This window comes from Orbicella faveolata, unplaced genomic scaffold (assembly GCF_042242905.1).
Source record: "Orbicella faveolata isolate gen_17 unplaced genomic scaffold, um_ofav_v1 contig_13, whole genome shotgun sequence".
Classification (NCBI taxonomy): Eukaryota; Metazoa; Cnidaria; class Anthozoa; order Scleractinia; family Merulinidae; genus Orbicella; species Orbicella faveolata.
The window spans coordinates 11235373-11259626 of record NW_028301540.1 but is presented as its reverse complement, the minus strand read 5'-3'; the positions used below and the strand labels follow the sequence as shown (position 1 = coordinate 11259626).

At 39.0% G+C, this 24254-nt stretch overlaps 4 protein-coding genes across 4 annotated transcripts; all 4 read left to right on the top strand.

Moving 5' to 3' along the window:
* The first annotated feature begins 8216 nt into the window (after positions 1-8216).
* On the top strand, positions 8217-11355 carry LOC110062689 (melanocortin receptor 4-like). The gene has a single exon (XM_020769634.2). The coding sequence runs from the start codon at positions 8822-8824 to the stop codon at positions 9743-9745; it is 924 nt and encodes a 307-aa protein (XP_020625293.2). The 5' UTR covers positions 8217-8821; the 3' UTR covers positions 9746-11355.
* A 463-nt stretch (positions 11356-11818) lies between these two features.
* On the top strand, positions 11819-13257 carry LOC149114984 (melanocortin receptor 3-like). Its single transcript, XM_089284645.1, has one exon. It carries the CDS (start codon positions 11912-11914, stop codon positions 12842-12844), a length of 933 nt encoding a protein of 310 aa, XP_089140771.1. The 5' UTR covers positions 11819-11911; the 3' UTR covers positions 12845-13257.
* A 3085-nt stretch (positions 13258-16342) lies between these two features.
* Positions 16343-18963, top strand: LOC149114983 (melanocortin receptor 4-like). Its single transcript, XM_089284647.1, has one exon. The coding sequence runs from the start codon at positions 16730-16732 to the stop codon at positions 17651-17653; it is 924 nt and encodes a 307-aa protein (XP_089140773.1). The 5' UTR covers positions 16343-16729; the 3' UTR covers positions 17654-18963.
* Positions 18964-19586: 623 nt separating this feature from the next.
* Positions 19587-21008, top strand: LOC149114982 (melanocortin receptor 3-like). The gene has a single exon (XM_089284646.1). It carries the CDS (start codon positions 19744-19746, stop codon positions 20674-20676), a length of 933 nt encoding a protein of 310 aa, XP_089140772.1. The 5' UTR covers positions 19587-19743; the 3' UTR covers positions 20677-21008.
* Positions 21009-24254: the final 3246 nt, after the last annotated feature.

Sequence of the window (24254 nt, the reverse complement as noted above, 5' to 3'; positions counted from 1 at the left end):
TAAAGCAATCTTTTTATGTCAAGCAATATATATATATGATCTCGAAATTTTGTTTCCGAAGAAAAATGGTCGTTTTCAGAAAATGTATTCATTTTTTCACTCTGAGAGAAGGTCATACTTTTAGAATACCCGCGGTCCCTGGTATTGACAATTTGTTTGTTCGAGGGCTACGAGGTCAATACAGAAAAGGCTAGGGGCCGTTAAATTTTGCTCATATATTTTATAACTGAAAACTTATACCGGAAGATTATAAAATACTCGGCCGACATGAAAATACCTCTCTGTTAATTTAAGCTACCCACCAACCTCTTCCCCCGGTGTTATATGCCTCCTAAAACGTGTATGCCTTCCAAAACGACAACAGGTTTAGCACAATTATTTGCAGTAAGCCGTTATAGCCCTGATCTATTTCCCACTATACATGGTTACGCAAGGTCTTTGCTATTATTAGTTACTTATTTATGTCAAATTTAAATAACAAAAATACGCAATAAAACCCGCGCACCTGCGAACGTGATATTGAGAACAAAAACAAATTTTCCTAGAATGCTCTTCAGTTATTGCGTCCAACTACAAAACTGCTAAACTCCCGGACCAATTTTGGCTAGTACTTAGAAAATTGCTTGCCCTAAATGCCGTCACAATAGTCCCACACAAGCGTGTACTTTTTATTGTTTTTTATAATATAGATAGGACCCTGCGCGCGCTCTGACTGGCCAAAAACCCATGTTTTATCAGAGAACAAAACATAGAAAAAGCCTGTTTTATTGTTTTGCGCGTGTAAAATCTACATCATAAAGCAAAGGAAGAAACCTAAGTCGTGTATTACACTGTGATAAAACACTCCGGACATTTGAGAACACTCGAGAAATGTAGCAAACGCTCGCCTGCGGCTCGTGTTTTCTACATTTCCCTTGCGTTCTCAAATGCCCGTCGTGTAATACATGGCTCAGGCTTCTTTATTTGTTAAATATATCATGAGGTGTAATCTTATGATAATCATGACAACAACAATTCAGTTAACGATGAAGTGTCAGCATTGTTAATGGACAAACTAACTGAGTTCCTTGCCTTCGAAATTGATATTTTTGCCCTTTAAACATAGTCTTTTGATACATAGATTTTCAGAAGTCAATCTCAAAACGATATAAAACATGCGCCTGAGTTTGTAATTTTAATAAGTACCGTTTAAGCAGTCGATCTCAACATACAACATGTCTGTCAGTCTGTTGGTTTATTCATTTATGTATTTATTTATTTATTTATTTATTCATTCATTCATTCATTTCCGTTTATTGTAACAAAAATGCAGCGCTTTCAGATGAGTCTCGAAACATAGAGCATGTTTAATTTCAAAGTAGCTATACTAGTATTTTTTTTCTGAAAGGCTTTTTAAGGTTCTATTCAAAAAGGTATTAGTTTCTGTTTCTGAAAAATCAAACAAGCAAAATATGTTTACGATAAAACGAACCACAGACGCAGCCGTCCAAGTCAATCTCGTTTCCAGAGTCTTCGTTCCCCTTGACCAGCGGTCGGAAAACAAGAGCTCTTGGGGCAACCATTTCAGGCGTGCGCAATAGATTCAGACTGCGCAGTGAAACCGGATGGGCAGAATTCGGTTATTTCAAAATGGTTGCTCCCAGAGTTCTCGTTTTCCGACCGCTGGTCAAGGGGAAGAAAGACTCTGGGAACGGGATTGTGTCTAAGTAGGAACGAAAAATATCTGAATATGTTTCTAACTTAGAACTATGAAGTAAGATTTGTGGTCTTCGAAAGGATCTATAAAAGGTACACAGACTACAACGAACTTTTAATCATCACTTAGCTAACGGCACGCATGCTATATCGTTTAACTTGTCTAATAATATACATGAAAAAATTACTCGATTCTGATTGGCTGAGAACAGTGCAGTTCAAGTGTGACACAGTGCAAAAAGTGTAATACCAGAGCAAATTGCAATCATAATTCCGGATTATGACTGGCTGAAAGACAATAGGAAATTTTCTAAGCTAATGATATCACGTGAAATGATGACGAAAATTTTTTGCGGAAACTTTAAAAAAAGTTTTCTCTCACGAGAAAAAATGGCTTCAAGAAAGATCTTCCGGCATTTCCTCCACGCGAAGTTTTTCATGTTTATATTACTAATAAGTAATCATACGGTTTTTCTCGCTCAATTTGGAATTAATTTGCACTTGTGAGGTTTTCAAAAAGCTGAATCATGCAAATTAAATCCAAATTGAACTCGAAACCGTATGGTTACCTATACATAATGCTAAGACAGCTACTGCTCTCCAGTATTGTGTCAGGTTGCCCAAACAAGTCGTTGGTACCCATTTATACACCTGGATGGATAGAACATTGTGAGAGTAAAGTGTCTTGCCCAAGAGCACAACACAGTGACCTCGGGAAGGGCTCGAGCTTGGACTGCTTGATCCAGAGTAGGCCACCACTTCTCCCAAACGCGAGGGAAGGTGTACTTCATTCTTTGATACGACACCGAACGACACCGAGCAAATATGGAATGTTTCATTCGATGTAATGGTATTCATGAATGTGCTTGTTGAATTGTTAGGATTTCTCTAATCGCACCATGTCAAAGGCGACCGTTCTTATCCTCAACGTGTTCCTTTTCCTTGCGGTTTTCCCTCGTGATGGCTAGTTCAACGAAACGCACCAAAAAATACATCGTAAAGTGTTTGAACCCGTCAACGTAAGAGATGGTTGATTCAATGTAATATATTAACATCCCGTGGATCAGCTTCATTTTCTGCAGCATTTGTCTAGCTACTTTAGGATATTGCTACTGATGGATGGATTATGTCCGGTTCAGACGCCGTAATTGACATGAGCCGAATCGAATGCTATTGAGGGAGAACAAAGGATTTTTCTCATTTGCATTCGATTCGGCTCATGTGAAGTGCGGCGTCTGAACTTCGCCTAAAACTCCGTTGATGGATAATCTCATATTTGCTAGGCTGCCTCAAGAAATTGCGCAATTTATTAGGCGACGATCGTCATAAAGGCATGATTATATATAAACCATTGCCTCTATTTGGCGCAAAAGTATTCTCGGATATTTAACAATTAGACCCGTGGCCCTTGAGGGCGAAGGGTCTGATTGTTTTAGTATCATCCAACTAGTCGGACAGAAAAGGTAATAATAAAGTTAGCAAAAGCAAGTTGAAGAAATATTTATTTGGGAATAAAACGAAAGAAAGCGTCACGCTCGATGGCGCCAATTTCGCTACTCGATGACTATTACTAGTAGTCCCCTAGTAGCGTAGCCAATCAAAATGCAGGATTTGCATTAGTCCACTAGTTGGGTGATACTAATTATCCTTAGACATCATCTGTTCCGAGAAGCGAACAGTTTTCCGAGAATGTAGCTCGAGGAAAACTGTGAGCTTTGAGGAACAGATAATGTCCAAGGACAAATATCCGAGCATATTTTTTCGCAAAATGGAGGCTATTGTGTCTATTATCCTTCAAATATTTTTCGCAACACGCACGGTTTTGAAAATTGGGGAATATTACTGGGATATTTCCCAGTTTTAGCTGGGTAATATTCAGTCACGTAACGCGTTTAATCCAATCACGCGCGAGCGAAAATATTTGATGGCTTATAAAAACAGCCATACATCTATAACAACGCCACTTACATTAATCCTAAAACTCGTACTTCGTTGGAGAAGCTCCCCATGGCAAAAAAGATAGATGCCGAGCCTCTTTTCATAAGATTATTACTGTTACTAGTAAAGCTGACAGTTCATTACCATGGTAGGTATGTCTGACCGTTGATCTAAAGTTTGTCATAGAAATTTGATGGGAATTATTTTTATGTAGACGTCCTCCAAGGACTTTTACCGGAAGTGGGCTGAAAGTTTCTGCAAAGTCAAAAAGCCTCAACCTTGGTATTTTTTTCTTAAAATTACTACATTAGGGGATAACCTTTACAGGGATGCTAAACATGTTTGATGAATTATTTAGGTATTCTAAATAATAGGCCTGAAAAATAGGTCATTTCCGATTCCTCTTGATTTGCTTATAAGAGGCCTACAGTACAGACAAGAGAAATATTCTTGCGGGCCAATATCTCTGCCTATAAACGCTTAAGCATTGGGCTTTGGGTGAACGACTTCGGTTTTGTTTGAAATGTTTTCTTACTCTGTGAGGGAGTTGTTGAAAAGTGTCCAAAATTTGTCGAACATTAACATTACAGGACCTCCATGTGGCTGATATTCAGAACTCGGGCAGAAAACGATCTATGGAGCTAAAACTTCGGCATTTTAAATAAGTCTGCATAAAAACTTTGTAGGTGGATTTTTAGGAAAATCGGCCGACCCTCAGTTCCAAGTCTGCCCCGGTCTCTCAGGCAGAAGCTCTTCAAATGGTTGGAATACTGTCCCATTTTTGAACACATCAACCACAAAACGTTTCAATACAGCCTTAGATAAAAAATAAGTATATAAATAAATAAATAAATAAATTTATTAAATCCATTTTGAAATCACTGGTTATCCTTACAATCTGATTGGCTCTCATTGATGCAATTTATTCACGAATCGCACTATTTTTTGCTCTAAATCGCATCTTTTTCTCAGCTAATGAGAATGGAACAGTAAAACAAAACAACCAATCAGATTTCAAGATTAGTTTAAAGTAATTAATAAAATTTCAGGAATGTGGAGAATTTTGCAACTACTATTGCCAAAACTTTGTTATTGTTGGTTTTTTTTCCAAAAAAAAATCGCCGAATTTAATTAATTACAGTTTCTGAATGACGATTATGAGCTTCTTAAGGATGAAGACCTACTTTAATGGAAGTTTCCAACTTTCAGTGTCCATTTTGACGAATATTTTGGCGATTTTTCTTTAACATCTGCTCACGATCCAAATGATACCGAGTCCAGTAAAACATAAACAAACGAAAACCACACAACAACAAATTCAGAGCCATCTCAAGAGGGTAGATGTTTCCAGGTTTCCGGTAGTTTCAAACGAAGCAACAAAAGAGCTCAACTCTGTCGCTGTGAATAAACATGGTCAAATTACGCCCCGCTCCACAAAACAGTGAATGAATGAACGTCTTACAAAGCTGGTGCTAGTCCCGCCATCTTGGAAATATCTTGAAACAAATGGCACCGCAAGAACTTGACAAAGTCCTGAGTATTGAATCCTTCGCTGAGGTCACAAAAAGAAACGGAGATGATAACGAGCTGAACTCCCTTAAAATCATGCCATTAAACGGTATGAAAGAAAAAAAACGTACCATCCACTGGGCATCGTGACGTGCACTCGAGGGAGTTTCACAACTCAAAAGAAATCCATCCCAGAATTACGCAGGATGAACCTTCAAATTCCTTCTCCAAAGACAATGAAAAGTCTCAGCCTCAACCACAGAAGAAAGAATGGCCTTCCATCATTGATTCAGGCGACGAGAATTGAACTTTTATATCTGAAGTAGACTATTTTGACTATTTTCGTTCGGACTTCAAAACTGCTTGTTTCTTTGTCATGCTCGGATGAGTTTTCGTCACGTGACATCGTTTTGCATACTAAATGAGACGTAAAGGCGTTTCCGGTTCCGCTTTTTTTTTTTTTTTTTTGAGAAACCGGCTACTAGAACTATGACTAACAATACACCAAAAATCTAAAATTTAAGGCGATAAAATTGTGCCATTTCAAAATGAATCTAATAAAGTGGCAATTAAACTTCGTGTCGTGCAATTTTGGTCTGAAATCATATTATAACATAACTAAAGCAAAGCGCGCGCTCTGATTGGTTAATTTAGCGTCTACTATTTGCCCATGGGTGTACGCTGCTGACGTGTGTGCTAATGTTTACAAAGCAAATCTTTGTTTGTAAGACATTGTTTTCAAAGTAATGACCGACGTCCTTCTGCCAGAAATGCGAAACTGTCTTCACAGTTGTCTGAAGATGAAACTTTATCCAGTTACTGGTGTGCAGTCGGTTGTAATAAATGAATTTTCGCGCGCTTGTTTATGGTAAACGCCATAGCGTGCACTATTGAGTTATGGATGCACTTGGGAGGTTTGCTAAGCACTCAAGAAGCTAGAGTCGCACTCGGCTATCGCCTCGTGCGACTCTTAGGTTTCTTTCGTGCTTAACAACCTCCCGCGTGCATCCAAAACTCAATAGTGCACGCTATGGCGTTTACCATTTGTTAACTTGATTTGAAATCGAACTCGCGCTGCGCGCTCGTTCGATTTTAAAATCACGCGTATGATTTCAGACCAAATTGCACTCAACTCAGTTTAATTACCATTATAAATAAATAAATAAATGAAAACAGAACAGGCGGCCATACAAAATATAGACAAATATAAAATTCCGTATAATAATACCCGGTCAGAGCCAGGTTCGATAGAGATATCCATGTGGCCTATATTTCCGCAAGCTTTGGCCAGCTTACAACTCACCTACTTACAAACTAACAGTTATACGAAAAAGTCTTTTGATCTTCAAAAGTGAAATGCGACAAAATTATTGAAAAAATTCCGATTCGTCTTCAAGCCCTCTGCTGGCCCAGCTTGTTAATCTTATTTAGATCAGCCCCAGTAGTATGGCTGCTCTTATTCTTCTTGTTGTTCCTGCTACGTACTATTGTCATCGTAGTTTAAAATATATATATAGATTAGCTCTGTATCACCGCTAGAACGTCATTAGACTTGTAATATACCGTAAATGAAGTATATATGCATTTCTCCAAAGTAAAGGGTATAAAATCTGCAAACATGGTTTTCCTGTATTCTATTTCTACAAAAACAGGGCTTTTTTGTTAAAGAGGCAATGTTATGAATTAGTATGTACGGGCAATTCGGTCGAAACTTGAAAAGTTCACGCGGAAAATTGAATTAGGCAAAACAAAATATATAAAAATGTTTATTTTGCAGTTGTTTTGGGCAAGTTTAGTGACCGCCCATCAGCCTTGGATATCGTGCTTCCACGCAGTGATCACCTAGTCTTGGCCAGTTGAGGTACTCAGTGCATCTTGACCACCTTATCATAATTATCTTAGGAATCTGTATTCACCTAGTTTTTAACTGGCGTCGCCTTGAACGTAGAATGTTTCATGCAGCACTTCCACTTTGATAACATAACACTGCCACTCTTTTTCAGTTGATACCCACAAGAATGGCATTCGACAAAATGCCCAATCATTGGTGTGCAAGTTGCAGTCAGGTTACCATAGCAACGATGTAAGAGTTAGGGTTTATAACTCAAAAACGACTCCGGTAACCCCCATTTTCAATACCAAATTGAAATCAGCATGTTAAGATTCAACTGATTGCAATGTTTAAAAGCTAATTGCTAGAGCAGATTTCGCGCTTCCTTAGAGTTGCAAAAATTTGAGGTGGCTCTGAAACCTCTCCTTCAAAAAGTTGTATTTTAACCCACTACTAAGTAAACGAAAAATATATATGACTCGTCTATTTTTTAGTTTTAAGCCCGTAAAGTTAATGTTTCGCTCAGCGCTGCGTGCAAACTTCTAATAGTGCTTTTGGTTCACTTTGCCGCAGGCTATGCTCTGTGAACACTCTAATTAAGAATGGTCTCATAAGTAGAGTTATGAAGCTCACCATGGTTGCCAAACTCCGCACACGTAAGTGGGAGGAATATTCTCACTTAAGTTCCATCTTGACACTGATATTTGCATATATATTTTCCTACCAAAGACAAAATAAGAGATAGGTGAAAATGACCCCACTAATGCCGAGTTAATGTGTCACGAATGAAAAAAAATTTCTCTATCTCTGTTGAAAAAAAAAATGAAAACTTACGAGGTTTCGGTTCCATTGTGCGGCGTAATACGTGAAATAACGATCAAGAAATGCGTCGATTTTAAATTCGAAAATCTTTTCAAACTGAACACATCTTTTTTCTTCGATGATCTAATGGTGAAACGTTTAGTTGGCGTAAGAACACATTCAGTATTAACACATTCACATCTTCAAGCCGTCAATTTAAATACTCCAAAACAGGCTGTTCAAACATGCATCGAAATCAGTTTAATTTGGAAATGACGTGTCTCAGTGATACCGCAAATTGGGTTTCTGTGAAAAGGAAAAGACAAACGGTAAAATTTTGTTTCAGCATTGGTTGAAAGGTTTACTAATTGGAGTCAAAACGGCGACATCAAATGCTATGTAATAGGAAGTCTACAAAAATTGATTACTTTTAATATTTTTTTACTGACCACTAACTATCCAGCTCCGCTCTATAAGCTTGAATGGGATTATTTTCAAGAAACTAACCTTTCGAATATTCATAGATAAAAATTTCTTAAATTTTTTCTTACTAACATTGTAGAGACTATGAATCAGTCAGATTTCCGGAGATGAAGATTTTGGGATAATTATGGTTGTTAGCCACTTAAATATTGGACGGGTATAAAACAAGACAACGCAAGGAGAAGATCGAGCATGTCAGGGGAGGAAACTGCAATGGAAAACTTAATTCACTTGAGCAGGAGCAGATAATGAAGGAGACGAAAAAAGTGAAGATAACAACTGATAAATTGTCTACCACTATTTTCAAAAAAAATATGATCTCCCAGGGAAAGAAGTGTTAAATAATAAATTTGAAAAAAATAGTCAAACCAACGTGATCAATATATGATAAACACCTTATCTATGCAACAACTTATTAATGACTCGGTCATTGGCAGGTGGTTAATGGGTATGACGAAAATGGAATAGATTACTGGTAAAATTTACTTTCCCCGCCAATTGAAGATCTTAGCTAATAGCCTGAACTGAACTCGCTTACGACGACAATTTGAAATCATCCGAATCATGGTTGTTCAGCTCTGCAATCTTAAATTGAAGGAATATATAACACTTGCACATTTTAACGCAACATTAATGTTAGTCTCTAGTGTTTTAAATTTAACATTTTCTGTCAGGGCAACTCTTGGAAATCTCCTTGTTATTCGAGCGTCATCCATATCCGCTACTTTGAAGAGCTTGTTTCTAAGCCTAGCTGTTTCTGATCTTGCTGTAGCACTGATTCCGCAGTTGGTCCTTGGTGCGAACATCGCGGTGATTTTACGGATGGTAGCGAGTGGAAACTACAACTTTGACATCTTCTGTCCCACATTTTTGACTATTTATCTTTTCTTTATATTATTTCTAGTTACAGCATCGTATTTAACCGTGACTGCAATTGCTGTTGATAGATTCCTCGCCATCTCTCTCCATTTGCGGTATCAAGAACTCGTCACTTCAAAGCGTGTTAACATTACCCTAACGTGTTTGTGGCTAACAAGTGTCATCGCTGCCTCTATATTCCTTTCAATTCCTGAACCGCATAATCTCACGGTGGTTGCGGTCATCGAATTTTATGGACTTTTCGTGACAACCGTGGTATATGTTCACATCTACAGAGTTGTCAGACATCATCAGAATCAAATACTAACCCAGTGTCAGCTGTACAATGATCAAGCAATGGAGGTGTTCAGAGCCAAGAAATCAGCGATGAACTCAATGTTTGTTTATGTTCTTTTCATTGCTTGTTATGTTCCAAACTCGTGTACTACAATCTTGCTGATAACTGACAAATCTAAATTGTCCTTTATGGTGGCTAATCACGTGTCAGTCTTTTTCATTCTGCTCAATTCGTCGTTAAATCCTCTTCTTTACTGCTGGCGATATCGCGAAATTCGACAAAACGTGAAAAGAACTGTAAAGAAAATACCTTGTATCACCGATTCTGGTTGATTTAGCGTATCACTGACAAATGTGGCTGTTAACCAATGAATTGACAAAATGTTGTCAATTATTGAAGACCATAATTTGACATAGCATTTATTCAGCTTCCACATAGAGTGCATTAGTGAATCCGAAGGACCATGGAGTGGTGTCTTTGGGTGTCACGTTCGGGGACAGCGTCTGTTGTGGCTGTGAAGGCTGATCCGTGAGTTGGAGTCGCTGCCACAGTGAATACGAATACGAAAGACGAAGACGAATACCAAAGCCGTCTGTCAACTTGGAGCTTGGCCTTAGCTTCTGCTTGTATTATTGTATTATGTAATATAGCGCTACGTTAATGCGCCTGCTGCGATAATTCTTTGTTTCAATCACTCTTATCATATAAAGAGGCCTGTATCCTAGTATATTTCACTCTTGTATGTTTTTATCTTTTGTATGAGCCCATGAGGCAATTTGAAAGAGGCATATCAGTCTGCGATACTGGTTCTAAGGATCATGGCTAGTCTCGGAGAGGGCTCTATGTGCTCCTTCTATATGTATCTTAAGAGGTATTAATTCAATAGTAACCAGACTTACATTGCACGTAAAACATCCAAACTTACTTACTTTAGTGTTAATCGCGTGTCAACGGTGACGTCATATCACACCTAAATGACACATTTTAAAAGGTTCGCCATCTTTGATTAACTGCAGGACGCCGATACAACTTGGTCGTTAAGTCTTTCTATTGACGTTCTTAAAGGAGCTCAGTCACGGTATTTTGAGTTATTTTGGCCACATACAAAATTACCTTTAAATGGTGGGAAACCTGAAAATAACAGTTTAATAAGATAAAAAAACGACAAAGAGATAATCATAAACCATAAAGGAACAAGGATGGCTAAGGATGGAGAAGATTAACACGGATTACAAAACGACGAATTTGAAAAATTGAGGCTAAACTTTTCAATATGCGCAAACCGTGACTGAGCTCCTTTAATTACTCAACGGATTTTTTTTTCGGTTCAGTTTGCGTGAGCTTGTATAGGAAATCGGCCTGTTTGAGAAACAATTAGGGATTAATTGTACGCGTGAACAGATCGGGCTTTTCCGAGTAATTTCCATGAGTGGCGCAGCCACGAGTGAATGTTACACGGAAAAGTCCGATTCGTTCACAGGTACAATTAATCCCTAATTGTTTCAAGAAAAAAGACCAATTTCGTTTTCAAAATAATACGGCAGGCGTCAGTTGATCCGAGTCTACCAATCAGAAGCTAGCATTTACGGACGAGGTATTATTAGTATGATTTTACGACTTAAGGCGCAAATCAAATAGCCTAACAAGATTAAACGAAACTATATCCGAAGCATGCATTTGTTTGAATATCTAAAAGAAAACAACCAAGACAAGTTTGAGATTTAGCATTTTTTGTGTTGTGCAGCCTCACTGACTTGGCCAACGATCAAACAGTGTCGAAGAGGGATTACAATGCCAAGGGTACCCACTGCATTGTCAGATAACGAGGACCCAACACGGGAAATTAGAACTGTGAAACGGCCTTTTCCCGCCCAGCGTACGATATATGGTAGGGCAGACGCATCAATAAATTCTGGCTCAGCGGAGCTGCTCTTTTTAGTAACCAGGCTTCCAACGGTTGTATTTGCCTTTCGCCATCTTGATTTCACAATTCTCTGCGATTCTGTTGTGTTTTGATCATTTCTCAACGGGTTTTTTCCGACATTTTCGGTTATCGCGTGACCGGAAAGGCTTTAATTTTTCAAGTTGCGAAAACTGTGACGTAGCTCCTTTAAGACGTATCTACCTGTCAACTCAGATCTAACATATCTAACGCGCGTTCGAAGAATAATTGTTAGATAAACCATCTACCCTAATTTGCTTGTTGAGCCATTTCAGACCATTTGATATCAACAAGGAAATAAACTGAATAATTTTGCCGATAATCAGGACGAAAATTTAATTTACATACAAGATTAAGTGGGTCCCTATTAATCGAACAGCTGATGTATGGCAATAGCTTTTCACTATAGAAACAGTCGCAAACAGCTGCTTAATGCATCTGACGAAAAAAGAATACATTAGCATATTCTGTTCAATCTCCCCACTACTGGAAGATTTTGGCAATTGGGTAAAACGCGCATTTGTCGCCAAGACGTGAATTCACGATTGTCTGAGTCATGGTTTCCAAGCTTTGTACTCAAACGTTGGAGGGATATAAATCAGTCGTTCATTTTCACAGAACATCTATGCTGGTTCTTTCCGTATTAAACTTGATATTTTCCATCGTGGCAACCATTGGAAACCTCCTCGTTATTCTTGCGTTGCGGAAGGCCTCATCCATATCCACAACTTTAAAGAACTTGTTCCTGAGCCTAGCTGTTTCTGATCTAGCGGTGGCATTGATTCCCCAGCTGATGCTTGGAGTCAACCTTGCGGTGATGTTGCATATGGAAGCGAGTGAAAAACATAACATTGACGCCTTCTGTCCAGAGATTTTGATCATCTATCGTTTCTTCGTACTATTTCTAGCTTTCGCGTCCTTCTTGACCGTGACTGCAATTGCCATTGATAGATTTCTTGCCGTCTCTCTTCATTTGCGGTATCAAGAACTCGTCACGTCAAAGCGTGTTATCATAGCTCTGATGTTTTTATGGCTAACAAGTGCCATCGCTGCCTCTGTATTTATTTCAATGCCGGAAAATAATCTCATGGTGATTGCGATTATCGAATTTTATGGACTTCTCGTGACAACGGCAGTATATATTCACATTTACAGAGTTGTCAGATATCATCAGAATCAAATACTAACCCAGTGTCAGCTGTACAATGATCAAGCAATGGTGGTACTCCGAGAAAAAAAGTCTGCCGTTAATGCAATGTTTGTTTATATCGTTTTCATTGCTTGTTATGTTCCAAATTCATGCTGCACGATTTTGCTGCTAACCGACGGATCTAGATTGTCCTTTTTGCTGGCTAATCACGTGTCAGTCTTCTTGATTCTGCTCAATTCCTCGTTAAACCCGCTTATTTACTGCTGGCGATATCGCGAGCTTCGACATAACGTGAAAACAACAGTAAAGAAATTACTTCGTATCACGGAAGCTGCTTGATTATATATCGCATAGAAAGTTTATAATTTATGGTACCACTATAGAATAATTCCTTGGAAAATAATACTGTGTGAGCAACGTTGTTTGGAACTGTATTTAGTTTCTGTTTACTAGGTTGACGCTATAAACTAGTTTCCACTCACATTTATGCAAATATCATTTAACACTGCTTGTAAGAAATTTAAACTTGCCCTTGTAAACAGAATGCAAAAGTTGTATACTATAGGACGAGGTTCATCCATCCGCTGCGAAAACTTGTAAAAGTATTTGTAACATCGATAACTAAAACGAAAATCCTTTCGAAAAAATATTTTAAGTTTTTTGGTCACGCCATGTTTGTACCTGATAAACGACACATCTGTACCTGACAGAAGTCTAGGGGCTTTTAAGGACTTCTTTTTTTTTTTTTTTTTTTCAAACAAAGAAAACTCTTTCCTGACTACCTTGAAAATGTTAACATGTGTGCATTGTTTTCGATTGTTTAACAATCGACTTAGATATATTTGGTTTGGACAAAAATTAAACCCAACTCAAGCCGGATGGCAAATCTAAAATGACTGATAACTGCTGGATAAAGAAAGTTATTGTCATGTGACGTCAGAAGTGTCGCACAATGGGAGGGGGATATATGGAGTAATCTCCTACGCACACGCTCTCAGGACTCGTTACGCAATCTTCCAGTCAAGATTGCAATGTCATCGTGTTCTTAAACGAGCTACGTCACGGTTTGCACATCTTGAAAAGTTGTTTAATCCTTGTTCCTTTATGGCTCAAAATTATTTCTTTGATATTAATTTTTTCTATCTTACTAAACTATTATTTTCAGGTTTCCTTCAATTTGAAGTTTTTTTTTGTACGTTGCCAAAATGACCCAAAATGCCGCTGCGTTTCACTATGAATTACACAACACGCGAACTTAGAAGTTCGAATCTTTTTTTTTACCCTCAGGCTGTGTTGTGTTTTGGCTGTGAGTTTGTGCCAGAATTATACTCATTAATACATTATTTTTTGCTAGAGAGACGCATAGGCGTCCTGTGTCCATTTCGTCTCTTCTCGTTAGACATCATTCTGCGCGCAGGATTTGGTCTGGACGCTCAAGTCCAAACCGACCCGGACCCAAAAATGGTGGTGAAGGCGCTCACAGTTTTAGAAACGCCGGTGTATGTCCGTGCAATGTCAGTGTTCCCATTCTATAAACAAGCGAAAGAATTTTTCGACCTGGGTCTTTCTCAACATTCTCTGTATTTTATGGCCCTGGCGCAATGCATTTTGGAGAAGAGGAAAATCTCGTCGACCGGTCGCAGAGATCTTTTTCAGCTCATGAAGGCACGCAGAAATTGACCGACGAAGCCGGATCGTCACCCTGTCGGTTTTATTTTTTATCGCCTGCTCGGAAACAGACGAAACGACCATGGTACTCTTTGCGTTCTACCTCGCACATTACCCAGGCGTACAAGAGAAACTACTTCGTGGCCTATATTTCCGCAACTTTTGGCCAGCTTACAACTCACTTACTTACAAACTAACAGTTATACGAAAAAGTCTTTTGATCTTCAAAAGTGAAATGCGACAAAATTATTGAAAAAATTCCGATTCGTCTTCAAGCCCTCTGCTGGCCCGGCTTGTTAATCTTATTTAGATCAGCTCCAGTAGTATGGCTGCTCTTGTTCTTCTTGTTGTTACTGCTACTATAGTCATCGTAGTTTAAAAATATATATATAGATTAGCTCTGTATCACCGCTAGAACGTCATCAGACATGTAATCTACCATAACTGAAGTATATATGCATTTCTCCAAAGTAAAGGGTATAAAATCTGCAAACATGGCTTTCCTGTATTCTATTTCGACAATAACAGCGCTTTTTTGTTAAAGAGGCAATGTTATGAATTAGTATGTACGGGCAATTCGGTCGAAACTTGAAAAGTTCACGCGGAAAATTGAATTAGGCAAAATAAAATATATAAAAATGTTTATTTTGCAGTTGTTTTGGGCAAGTTTAGTGACCGCCCATCAGCCTTGGATACGGTGCTTCCACGCAGTGATCACCTAGTCTTGGCCAGTTGAGGTACTCAGTGAATCTTGACCACCTTATCATAATTATCTTAGGAATCTGTATTCACTTAGTTTTTAACTGGCGTCGCCTTGAACGTAGAATGTTTCATGCAGCACTTCCACTTTGATAACATAACACTGCCACTCTTTTTCAGTTGATACCCACAAGAATGGCATTCGCAAAATGCCCAATCATTGGTGTGCAAGTTGCAGTCAGGTTACCATAGCAACGATGTAAGATTTAAGGGTTTATAACTCACAAACGACTCCGGTGACTCCCATTTTCAATACCAAATTGAAATCAGCACGCTAAGATTCAACTGATTGCAATGTTTAAAAGCTAATTGCTACAGCAGATTTCGCGCTTCCTTAGAGTTGCAAAAATTTGAGGTGGCTCTGAAACCTCTCCTTCAAAAAGTTGTATTTTAACCCACTACTAAGTAAACGAAAAATATATATGACTCGTCTTTTTTTAGTTTTAAGCCCGTAAAGTTAATGTTTCGCTCAGCGCTGCGTGCAAACTTCTAATAGTGCTTTTGGTTCACTTTGCCGCAGGCTATGCTCTGTGAACACTCTAATTAAGAATGGTCTCATAAGTAGAGTTATGAAGCTCACCATGGTTGCCAAACTCCGCACACGTAAGTAGGAGGAATATTCTCACTTACGTTCCATCTTGACACTGATATTTGCATATATATTTTCCTACCAAAGACAAAATAAGAGACACGTGAAAATGACACCACTTAATGCCGAGTTAATGTGTCACGAATGAAAAAAAAATTTCTCTATCTCTATTGAAAAAAAATGAAAACTTACGAGGTTTCAGTTCCATTGTGCGGCGTAATACGTGAAATAACGATCAAGAAATGCGTCGATTTTAAATTCGAAAATCTTTTCAAACTGAACACATCTTTTTTCTTCGATGATCTAATGGTGAAACGTTTAGTTGGCGTAAGAACACATTCAATATTTACACATTCACATCTTCAAACCGTCAATTTAAATTCTCCAAAACAGGCTGTTCAAACATGCATCGAAATCAGTTTAATTTGGAAATGACGTGTCTCAGTGATACGGCAAATCGGGTTTCTGTGAAAAAGAAAAGACAAACGGTAAAATTTTGTTTCAGCATTGGTTGAAAGGTTTACTAATTGGAGTCAAAACGGCGACATCAAATGCTATGTAATAGGAAGTCTACAAAAAATGATTACTTTTAATATTTTTTTACTGACGACTAACTTTCCAGCTCCGCTCTATAAGCTTGAATGGGATTATTTTCAAGAAACTAACCTTTCGAATATTCATAGATAAAAATTTCTTAAATTTTCTCTTACTAACATTGTAGAGACTATGAATCAGTCAGATTTCCGGAGATGAAGATTTTGGGATAATTATGGTCGTTAGCCACTTAAATATTACACGGGTATAAAACAAGACAACGCAAGGAGAAGATCGAGCATGTCAGGGGAGGAAACTGCAATGGAAAACTTAATTCACTTGAGCAGGAGCAGATAATGAAGGAGACGAAAAAAGTGAAGATAACAACTGATAAATTGTCTACCACTATTTTCAAAAAAAAAATATGATCTCCCAGGAAAAGAAGTGTTAAATAATAAATTTGAAAAAAATAGTCAAACCAACGTGATCAATATATGATAAACACCTTATCTATGCAACAACTTATTAATGACTCGGTCATTGGCAGGTGGTTAATGGGTATGACGAAAATGGAATAGATTACTGGTAAAATTTACTTTCCCCGCCAATTGAAGATCTTAGCTAATAGCCTGAACTGAACTCGCTTACGACGACAATTTGAAATCATCCGAATCATGGTTGTTCAGCTCTGCAATCTTAAATTGAAGGAATATATAACACTTGCACATTTTAACGCAACATTAATGTTAGTCTCTAGTGTTTTAAATTTAACATTTTCTGTCAGGGCAACTCTTGGAAATCTCCTTGTTATTCGAGCGTCATCCATATCCGCTACTTTGAAGAGCTTGTTTCTAAGCCTAGCTGTTTCTGATCTTGCTGTAGCACTGATTCCGCAGTTGGTCCTTGGTGCGAACATCGCGGTGATTTTACGGATGGTAGCGAGTGGAAACTACAACTTTGACATCTTCTGTCCCACATTTTTGACTATTTATCTTTTCTTTATATTATTTCTAGTTACAGCATCGTATTTAACCGTGACTGCAATTGCTGTTGATAGATTCCTCGCCATCTCTCTCCATTTGCGGTATCAAGAACTCGTCACTTCAAAGCGTGTTAACATTACCCTAACGTGTTTGTGGCTAACAAGTGTCATCGCTGCCTCTATATTCCTTTCAATTCCTGAACCGCATAATCTCACGGTGGTTGCGGTCATCGAATTTTATGGACTTTTCGTGACAACCGTGGTATATGTTCACATCTACAGAGTTGTCAGACATCATCAGAATCAAATACTAACCCAGTGTCAGCTGTACAATGATCAAGCAATGGAGGTGTTCAGAGCCAAGAAATCAGCGATGAACTCAATGTTTGTTTATGTTCTTTTCATTGCTTGTTATGTTCCAAACTCGTGTACTACAATCTTGCTGATAACTGACAAATCTAAATTGTCCTTTATGGTGGCTAATCACGTGTCAGTCTTTTTCATTCTGCTCAATTCGTCGTTAAATCCTCTTCTTTACTGCTGGCGATATCGCGAAATTCGACAAAACGTGAAAAGAACTGTAAAGAAAATACCTTGTATCACCGATTCTGGTTGATTTAGCGTATCACTGACAAATGTGGCTGTTAACCAATGAATTGACAAAATGTTGTCAATTATTGAAGACCATAATTTGACATAGCATTTATTCAGCTTCCACATAGAGTGCATTAGTGAATCCGAAGGACCATGGAGTGGTGTCTTTGGGTGTCACATTCGGGGACAGCGTCTGTTGTGACTGTGAAGGCTGATCCGTGAGTTGGAGTCGCTGCCACAGTGAATACGAATACGAAAGACGAAGACGAATACCAAAGCCGTCTGTCAACTTGGAGCTTGGCCTTAGCTTCTGCTTGTATTATTGTATTATGTAATATAGCGCTACGTTAATGCGCCTGCTGCGATAATTCTTTGTTTCAATCACTCTTATCATATAAAGAGGCCTGTATCCTAGTATATTTCACTCTTGTATGTTTTTATCTTTTGTATGAGCCCATGAGGCAATTTGAAAGAGGCATATCAGTCTGCGGTACTAGTTCTAAGGATCATGGCTAGTCTCGGAGAGGGCTCCATGTGCTCCTCCTATATGTATCTCAAGAGGTATTAATTCAATAGTAACCAGACTTACATTGCACGTAAAACATCCAAACTTACTTACTTTAGTGTTAATCGCGTGTCAACGGTGACGTCATATTACACCTAAATGACACATTTTAAAAGGTTCGCCATCTTGGATTAACTGCAGGACGCCGATACAACTTGGTCGATTAGTCTTTCTATTGACGTTCTGAAGGGGGCTCAGTAACGGTATTTTGAGTTATTTTGGCCGCATACAAAATTACCTTTAAATGGTAGGAAACCTGAAAATAACAGTTTAATAAGATAGAAAAACACCAAAGAGATAGTGATAAACCATAAAGGAACAAGGATGGCTAAGGATGGAGAAGATTGATACGCATTACAAACGACGAATTTGAAAAATTGACGCGAAACTTTTCTATATGCGTTAACCGTGACTGAGCCCCTTTAATAACTCAACGGATTTTTTATGGTTCTGTTTTGCGTGAGATTGTATAGGAAATCGGCCTGTTTGACAAACAATTAGGCATTAATTGTACGCGTGAACAGATCAGGTACAATTAATCCCTAATTGTTTCAAGAAAATAGACCAATTTCGTTTTCAAAATAATACGGCAAGCGTCAGTTGATCCGATTCCACCAATCAGAAGCTAGTATTTACGGAAGAGGTATTATGAGTATGATTTTACGACTTAAGGGGCAAATCAAATAGCCTAACAAGATAAAACGAAACTATATCCAAAGCATGCATTTGTATGAATATCTAAAAGAAAACAACCAGGACAAGTTTGAGATTTAGCACTTTTTGTATTGTGCAGCTTCACTGACTTGGCCAACGATCAAAAAATGTCGACGAGGGATTACAATGCCAAGGGTACCCACTGCATTGTCAGATATCGAGGACCCAATACGGGAAATTAGAACTGTGAAACGGCCTTTTCCCGCCCAGCGTACGATATATGGTAGGGCAGACGCATCTATAAATTCTGGCTCAGCGGAGCTGCTCTTTTTAGTAACCAGGCTTCCAACGGTTGTATTTGCCTTTCGCCATCTTGATTTCACAATTCTCTGCGATTCTGTTGTGTTTTGATCATTTCTCAACGGGTTTTTTTCGACATTTTCGGTCATCGCGTGACCGGAAAGGCTTTGATTTTTCAAGTTGCGAAAACTGTGACGTAGCTCCTTTAAGACGTATCTACCTGTCAACTCAGATCTAACATATCTAACGCGCGTTCGAAGAATAATTGTTTGATAAACCATCTACCCTAATTTGCTTGTTGAGCCATTTCAGACCATTTGATATCAACAGGGAAATAAACTGAATAATTTTGCCGATAATCAGGACGAAAATTTAATTTACATACGAGATTAAGTGGGTCTCTATTAATCGAACAGCTGATGTATGGCAATAGCTTTTCACTATAGAAACAGTCGCAAACAGCTGCTTAATGCATCTGACGAAAAAAGAATACATTAGCATATTCTGTTCAATCTCCCCACTACTGGAAGATTTTGGCAATTGGGTAAAACGCGCATTTGTCGCCAAGACGTGAATTCACGATTGTCTGAGTCATGGTTTCCAAGCTTTGTACTCAAACGTTGGAGGGATATAAATCAGTCGTTCATTTTCACAGAACATCTATGCTGGTTCTTTCCGTATTAAACTTGATATTTTCCATCGTGGCAACCATTGGAAACCTCCTCGTTATTCTTGCGTTGCGGAAGGCCTCATCCATATCCACAACTTTAAAGAACTTGTTCCTGAGCCTAGCTGTTTCTGATCTAGCGGTGGCATTGATTCCCCAGCTGATGCTTGGAGTCAACCTTGCGGTGATGTTGCATATGGAAGCGAGTGAAAAACATAACATTGACGCCTTCTGTCCAGAGATTTTGATCATCTATCGTTTCTTCGTACTATTTCTAGCTTTCGCGTCCTTCTTGACCGTGACTGCAATTGCCATTGATAGATTTCTTGCCGTCTCTCTTCATTTGCGGTATCAAGAACTCGTCACGTCAAAGCGTGTTATCATAGCTCTGATGTTTTTATGGCTAACAAGTGCCATCGCTGCCTCTGTATTTATTTCAATGCCGGAAAATAATCTCATGGTGATTGCGATTATCGAATTTTATGGACTTCTCGTGACAACGGCAGTATATATTCACATTTACAGAGTTGTCAGATATCATCAGAATCAAATACTAACCCAGTGTCAGCTGTACAATGATCAAGCAATGGTGGTACTCCGAGAAAAAAAGTCTGCCGTTAATGCAATGTTTGTTTATATCGTTTTCATTGCTTGTTATGTTCCAAATTCATGCTGCACGATTTTGCTGCTAACCGACGGATCTAGATTGTCCTTTTTGCTGGCTAATCACGTGTCAGTCTTCTTGATTCTGCTCAATTCCTCGTTAAACCTGCTTATTTACTGCTGGCGATATCGCGAGCTTCGACATAACGTGAAAACAACAGTAAAGAAATTACTTCGTATCACGGAAGCTGCATGATTATATATCGCATAGAAAGCTCATATTTTATGGTACCACTATGGAATAATTCCTTAGAAAATACCACTGTGTGAGCAACGTTGTTTGGAACTGTATTTAGTTTCTGTTTACTAGTTTGAAGCTATAAACTATTTTCCACTCACATTTATGCAAATATCATTTAATACTGCACGTAAGAAATTTAAACTTGCCCTTGTAAACAGAACGCAAAAGTTATATACTATAGCACGAGGTTCATCCATCCGCTGCGAAAACTTGTAAAAGTATTTGTAACATCAATAACTAAAACGAAAATCCTTTATCATCGAAAAAATATTTTAATTTTTTGGTCATGTCATGTTTGTACCTGATAAACGACACATCTGTACCTGACAGAAGTCTAGGGGCTTTTAAGGACTTCCTTTTTTTCTTCTTTTTTTTTTCAAACAAAGAAAACTCTTTCCTGACTACCTTGAAAATGTTAACATTTGTGCATTGTTTTCGATTGTTTAACAATCAACTTAGATATATTTGGTTTGGTCAAAAATTAAACCCAACTCAAGCCGGATGGCAGATCTAAAATGACTGATAACTACTGGATAAAGAAAGTTATTGTCATGTGACGTCAGAAGTATCGCACAATGGAAGGGGGATATATGGAGTAGTCTCCTACGCAGACGCTCTCAGGGCTCGTTACGCAATCTCTCAGTCAAGATTGCAATGTCATCGTGTTCTTAAAGGAGCTACGTCACGGTTTGCACATCTTGAAGAGTTTTTTGATCCTTATTCGATTCCTTTATGGCTCAAAATTATCTCTTTGATATTAATTTTTTCCATCTTACTAAACTATCATTTTAAGGTTTCCTTCAATTTAAAGTTATTTTTGTACGTTGCCAAAATGACCCAAAATACCGTTGTGTTTCACTATGAATTACACAACACGCGAACTTAGAAGTTCGAGTCTTTGTCTTTTTCACCCTCAGGCTGCGTTGTGTTTTGGTTGTGAGATTCTGCAAGAGAGCTCAAGAATGATAGACTCCTAAATGCATTATTCTTTGCTAGAGAGACGCATAGACGTCCTGTGACCATTTGGTCTCTTCTAGTTAGACATCATTCTGGCGCAGGATTTGGCTTGGACGCTAAAGTCCAAACTGACCCGAACCCAGAAATGGTGGAGAAGGCGCTCACAGTTCTAGAAACGCCGGTGTACGTCCGCGCAATGTCAATGTTCCCATTCTATAAACAAGTGAAAGAATTTTTCGACCTGGGTCTTTCTCCACATTCTCTGTATTTTATGGCCCTGGCGCAAAGCATTTTGGAGAAGAGGAAAATCTCGTCGAGCGGTCGCAGAGATCTTTTTCAGCTCATGAAGGCACGCAGAAATTGACTGACGAAGCCGGATCGTCACCCTGTCGGTTTTATTTTTGATCGCCTGCTGGTAAACAAACGGAACGACTATGGCATTCTTTGCGTTCTACAGTCGCACATCACTCAGACGTACAAGAGAAACTTCTTCGTAAGATTGACCACGCCACCAGGTCACGTGGCGATGCTCCAAATGGCGAATTCGTCCAGAGTCTTCAGTACCTGGACCATGATGTGTCGGAGGGCCTGCGTCACAGCTCAGTTGACTTTGGAGATGTTCTGGTACTGCATGAAGACGTATGTTATCAACATAGTGGAATTCCCTGAAGGTGTCAGTGTCAACATACCAGCGCATGCTATTCATCGGGATCCTGAATATTGACCCGAGGTAATGAGTCAGCAAATCGTCTTGCTCTTGTTCTTGCTCTCGCTCTATGATCTATTGCTCTAAGAAAATCTTACTCTAGCTTGCTCTTGTTCACAGTTTGTTCTCGCTCTAACTCTTGCTCTTAAAACTCTCGATCTCGCTCTTGTTCAGTTTTGCTCTTTCTCTTGACCTTGCTCAACACCCGCAACGAAAAAAGGAAAACCTTAAATAGTGCGATATTGCATATATAGTCAAACCTCTCAGTTAAGCGGCCACCCCTTCTCACAGGCAGCCCAGACGTACTGTTTGTGGAATGGCTTTATAAACAACTGAGCCAAAATATTTATGTAATAGTTGAAAATAATTTTTTTTTTGGCCTTAATATATATATCTGTCTGTTTCTTTGTCCTGGTTAATATCTGGTCCGTTTCGCTACGTTTCTCAGCTAGTTCGCTTGCCATGATGGCCGCGTAGAGCCGTTATCTTAGAGTTATATCAACGGTCCAAATGATGTTTAAAAATCGAAATCAGACTTTGTAAAGCATAGCCTGTACACCTTTAGTTGACTGTCTTCTTGTTTGTCCTGGCTGGTTTAAAAATATAGTTTCCGTATCGTTAAATCGCCTTGCTTTAATTCATTGTCTGGTTATCACTCATAGCTCAATTATCAAATCATCTACAGCGATAAGATCCGATGCTTCCAGTTATTTACGGATGTTACGTTTATTTAAATTGCTGACGGTCCGCTGACGATATTTTTAACATTTTTCTTTACCATAGCCGGAGAAGTTCGACCCAGATAGTTTTCTTCCAGAAGAGATCGAGAAGCGCCCATCGTTTTCCTACGTGCCCTTTGCACTGGGTCCAAAGCAGTTTATCGGCATAAGAATGGCCCTCTTAGAGCTTAAGATTGGGCTGGTCAAAATTCTGCAACGATTTAAGGCCGATACATACGAAGGGTTTTATTCTAGGAGCGTGCTCCGGGGTCAATTTGCACGACTAGTAAACACTGGGGAGCATAGTGCGGGAGCTTGCTCCATATTATGGTACACACGAGGGAGCGTTTTCAAGTTTGTTCAATTATCCCCCGGGATCTTGCTCCCAAATATTTAACCGGTTTAATGTTGTGGAGCATTTTGCAGGGTGGAAATTTTCTTCCCGAGAATGAATTACGCCCATGAAATGGTTGGTACACACGGAGGAGCTTTGCTCCCGGAGCGTGCCCCTGGAGCAAAACCCAGGAGCCGTGTCTCTTCCTGGCTCCTCTTTTCAACTCGCCCCCTACATTACTCCTGCTCCTGCTATGCAGCTAACGTTTGTAGGAGCACTGCATGGCTCTCTCGTGTTTGTAATCGGCCATTGTACAATTGTGTGCTTAGTTATCCGGCCTATGATTGTAAGCGACGCTGGATGTGGCCTTGCTTTGATACAGACCATGCAAACTATTGTAGTTAACATAAGAACAACTTGATTTGCACGACAAAAGCAGTGAGGTCTTTATCAAAACAAGGTCACCTACAGCCTCGCTGCTGTCAAAGGCCAGGTCATTGTACAGACAACGGTATAATGCTCTATTATTGCCGTTATGTCTTGTTCTAGGGAAAACATATAAAAGAAAAGGATACTTGAGTCAGCAATGGAAGATGAAGGATGAGAAAGTGAATCCCCCCTATTGGCCTTATTTCTAAGGTAATCCCTCTCAAGTTACGTGGTATCCGCGCTTTGCGTGTATATAATTTCCTCGAGAATGAACCGCTTGGGTTGTCCACGCGAGAGATAATCGCTTCATAGGGTTGGCTTTTTTTAGAACCTGTCGGGATTTGCAAAACCGGGATTGAGCTAAGACGAACGTAAGTATCTTGGGGGT

Excerpts from the sequence above, each read along its gene's own strand:
- LOC110062689 (XM_020769634.2), top strand. The coding sequence starts at position 8,822 with ATGGTTGTTCAGCTCTGCAATCTTAAATTGAAGGAATATATAACACTT.
- LOC149114982 (XM_089284646.1), top strand. The coding sequence starts at position 19,744 with ATGGTTTCCAAGCTTTGTACTCAAACGTTGGAGGGATATAAATCAGTC.
- LOC149114983 (XM_089284647.1), top strand. The coding sequence starts at position 16,730 with ATGGTTGTTCAGCTCTGCAATCTTAAATTGAAGGAATATATAACACTT.
- LOC149114984 (XM_089284645.1), top strand. The coding sequence starts at position 11,912 with ATGGTTTCCAAGCTTTGTACTCAAACGTTGGAGGGATATAAATCAGTC.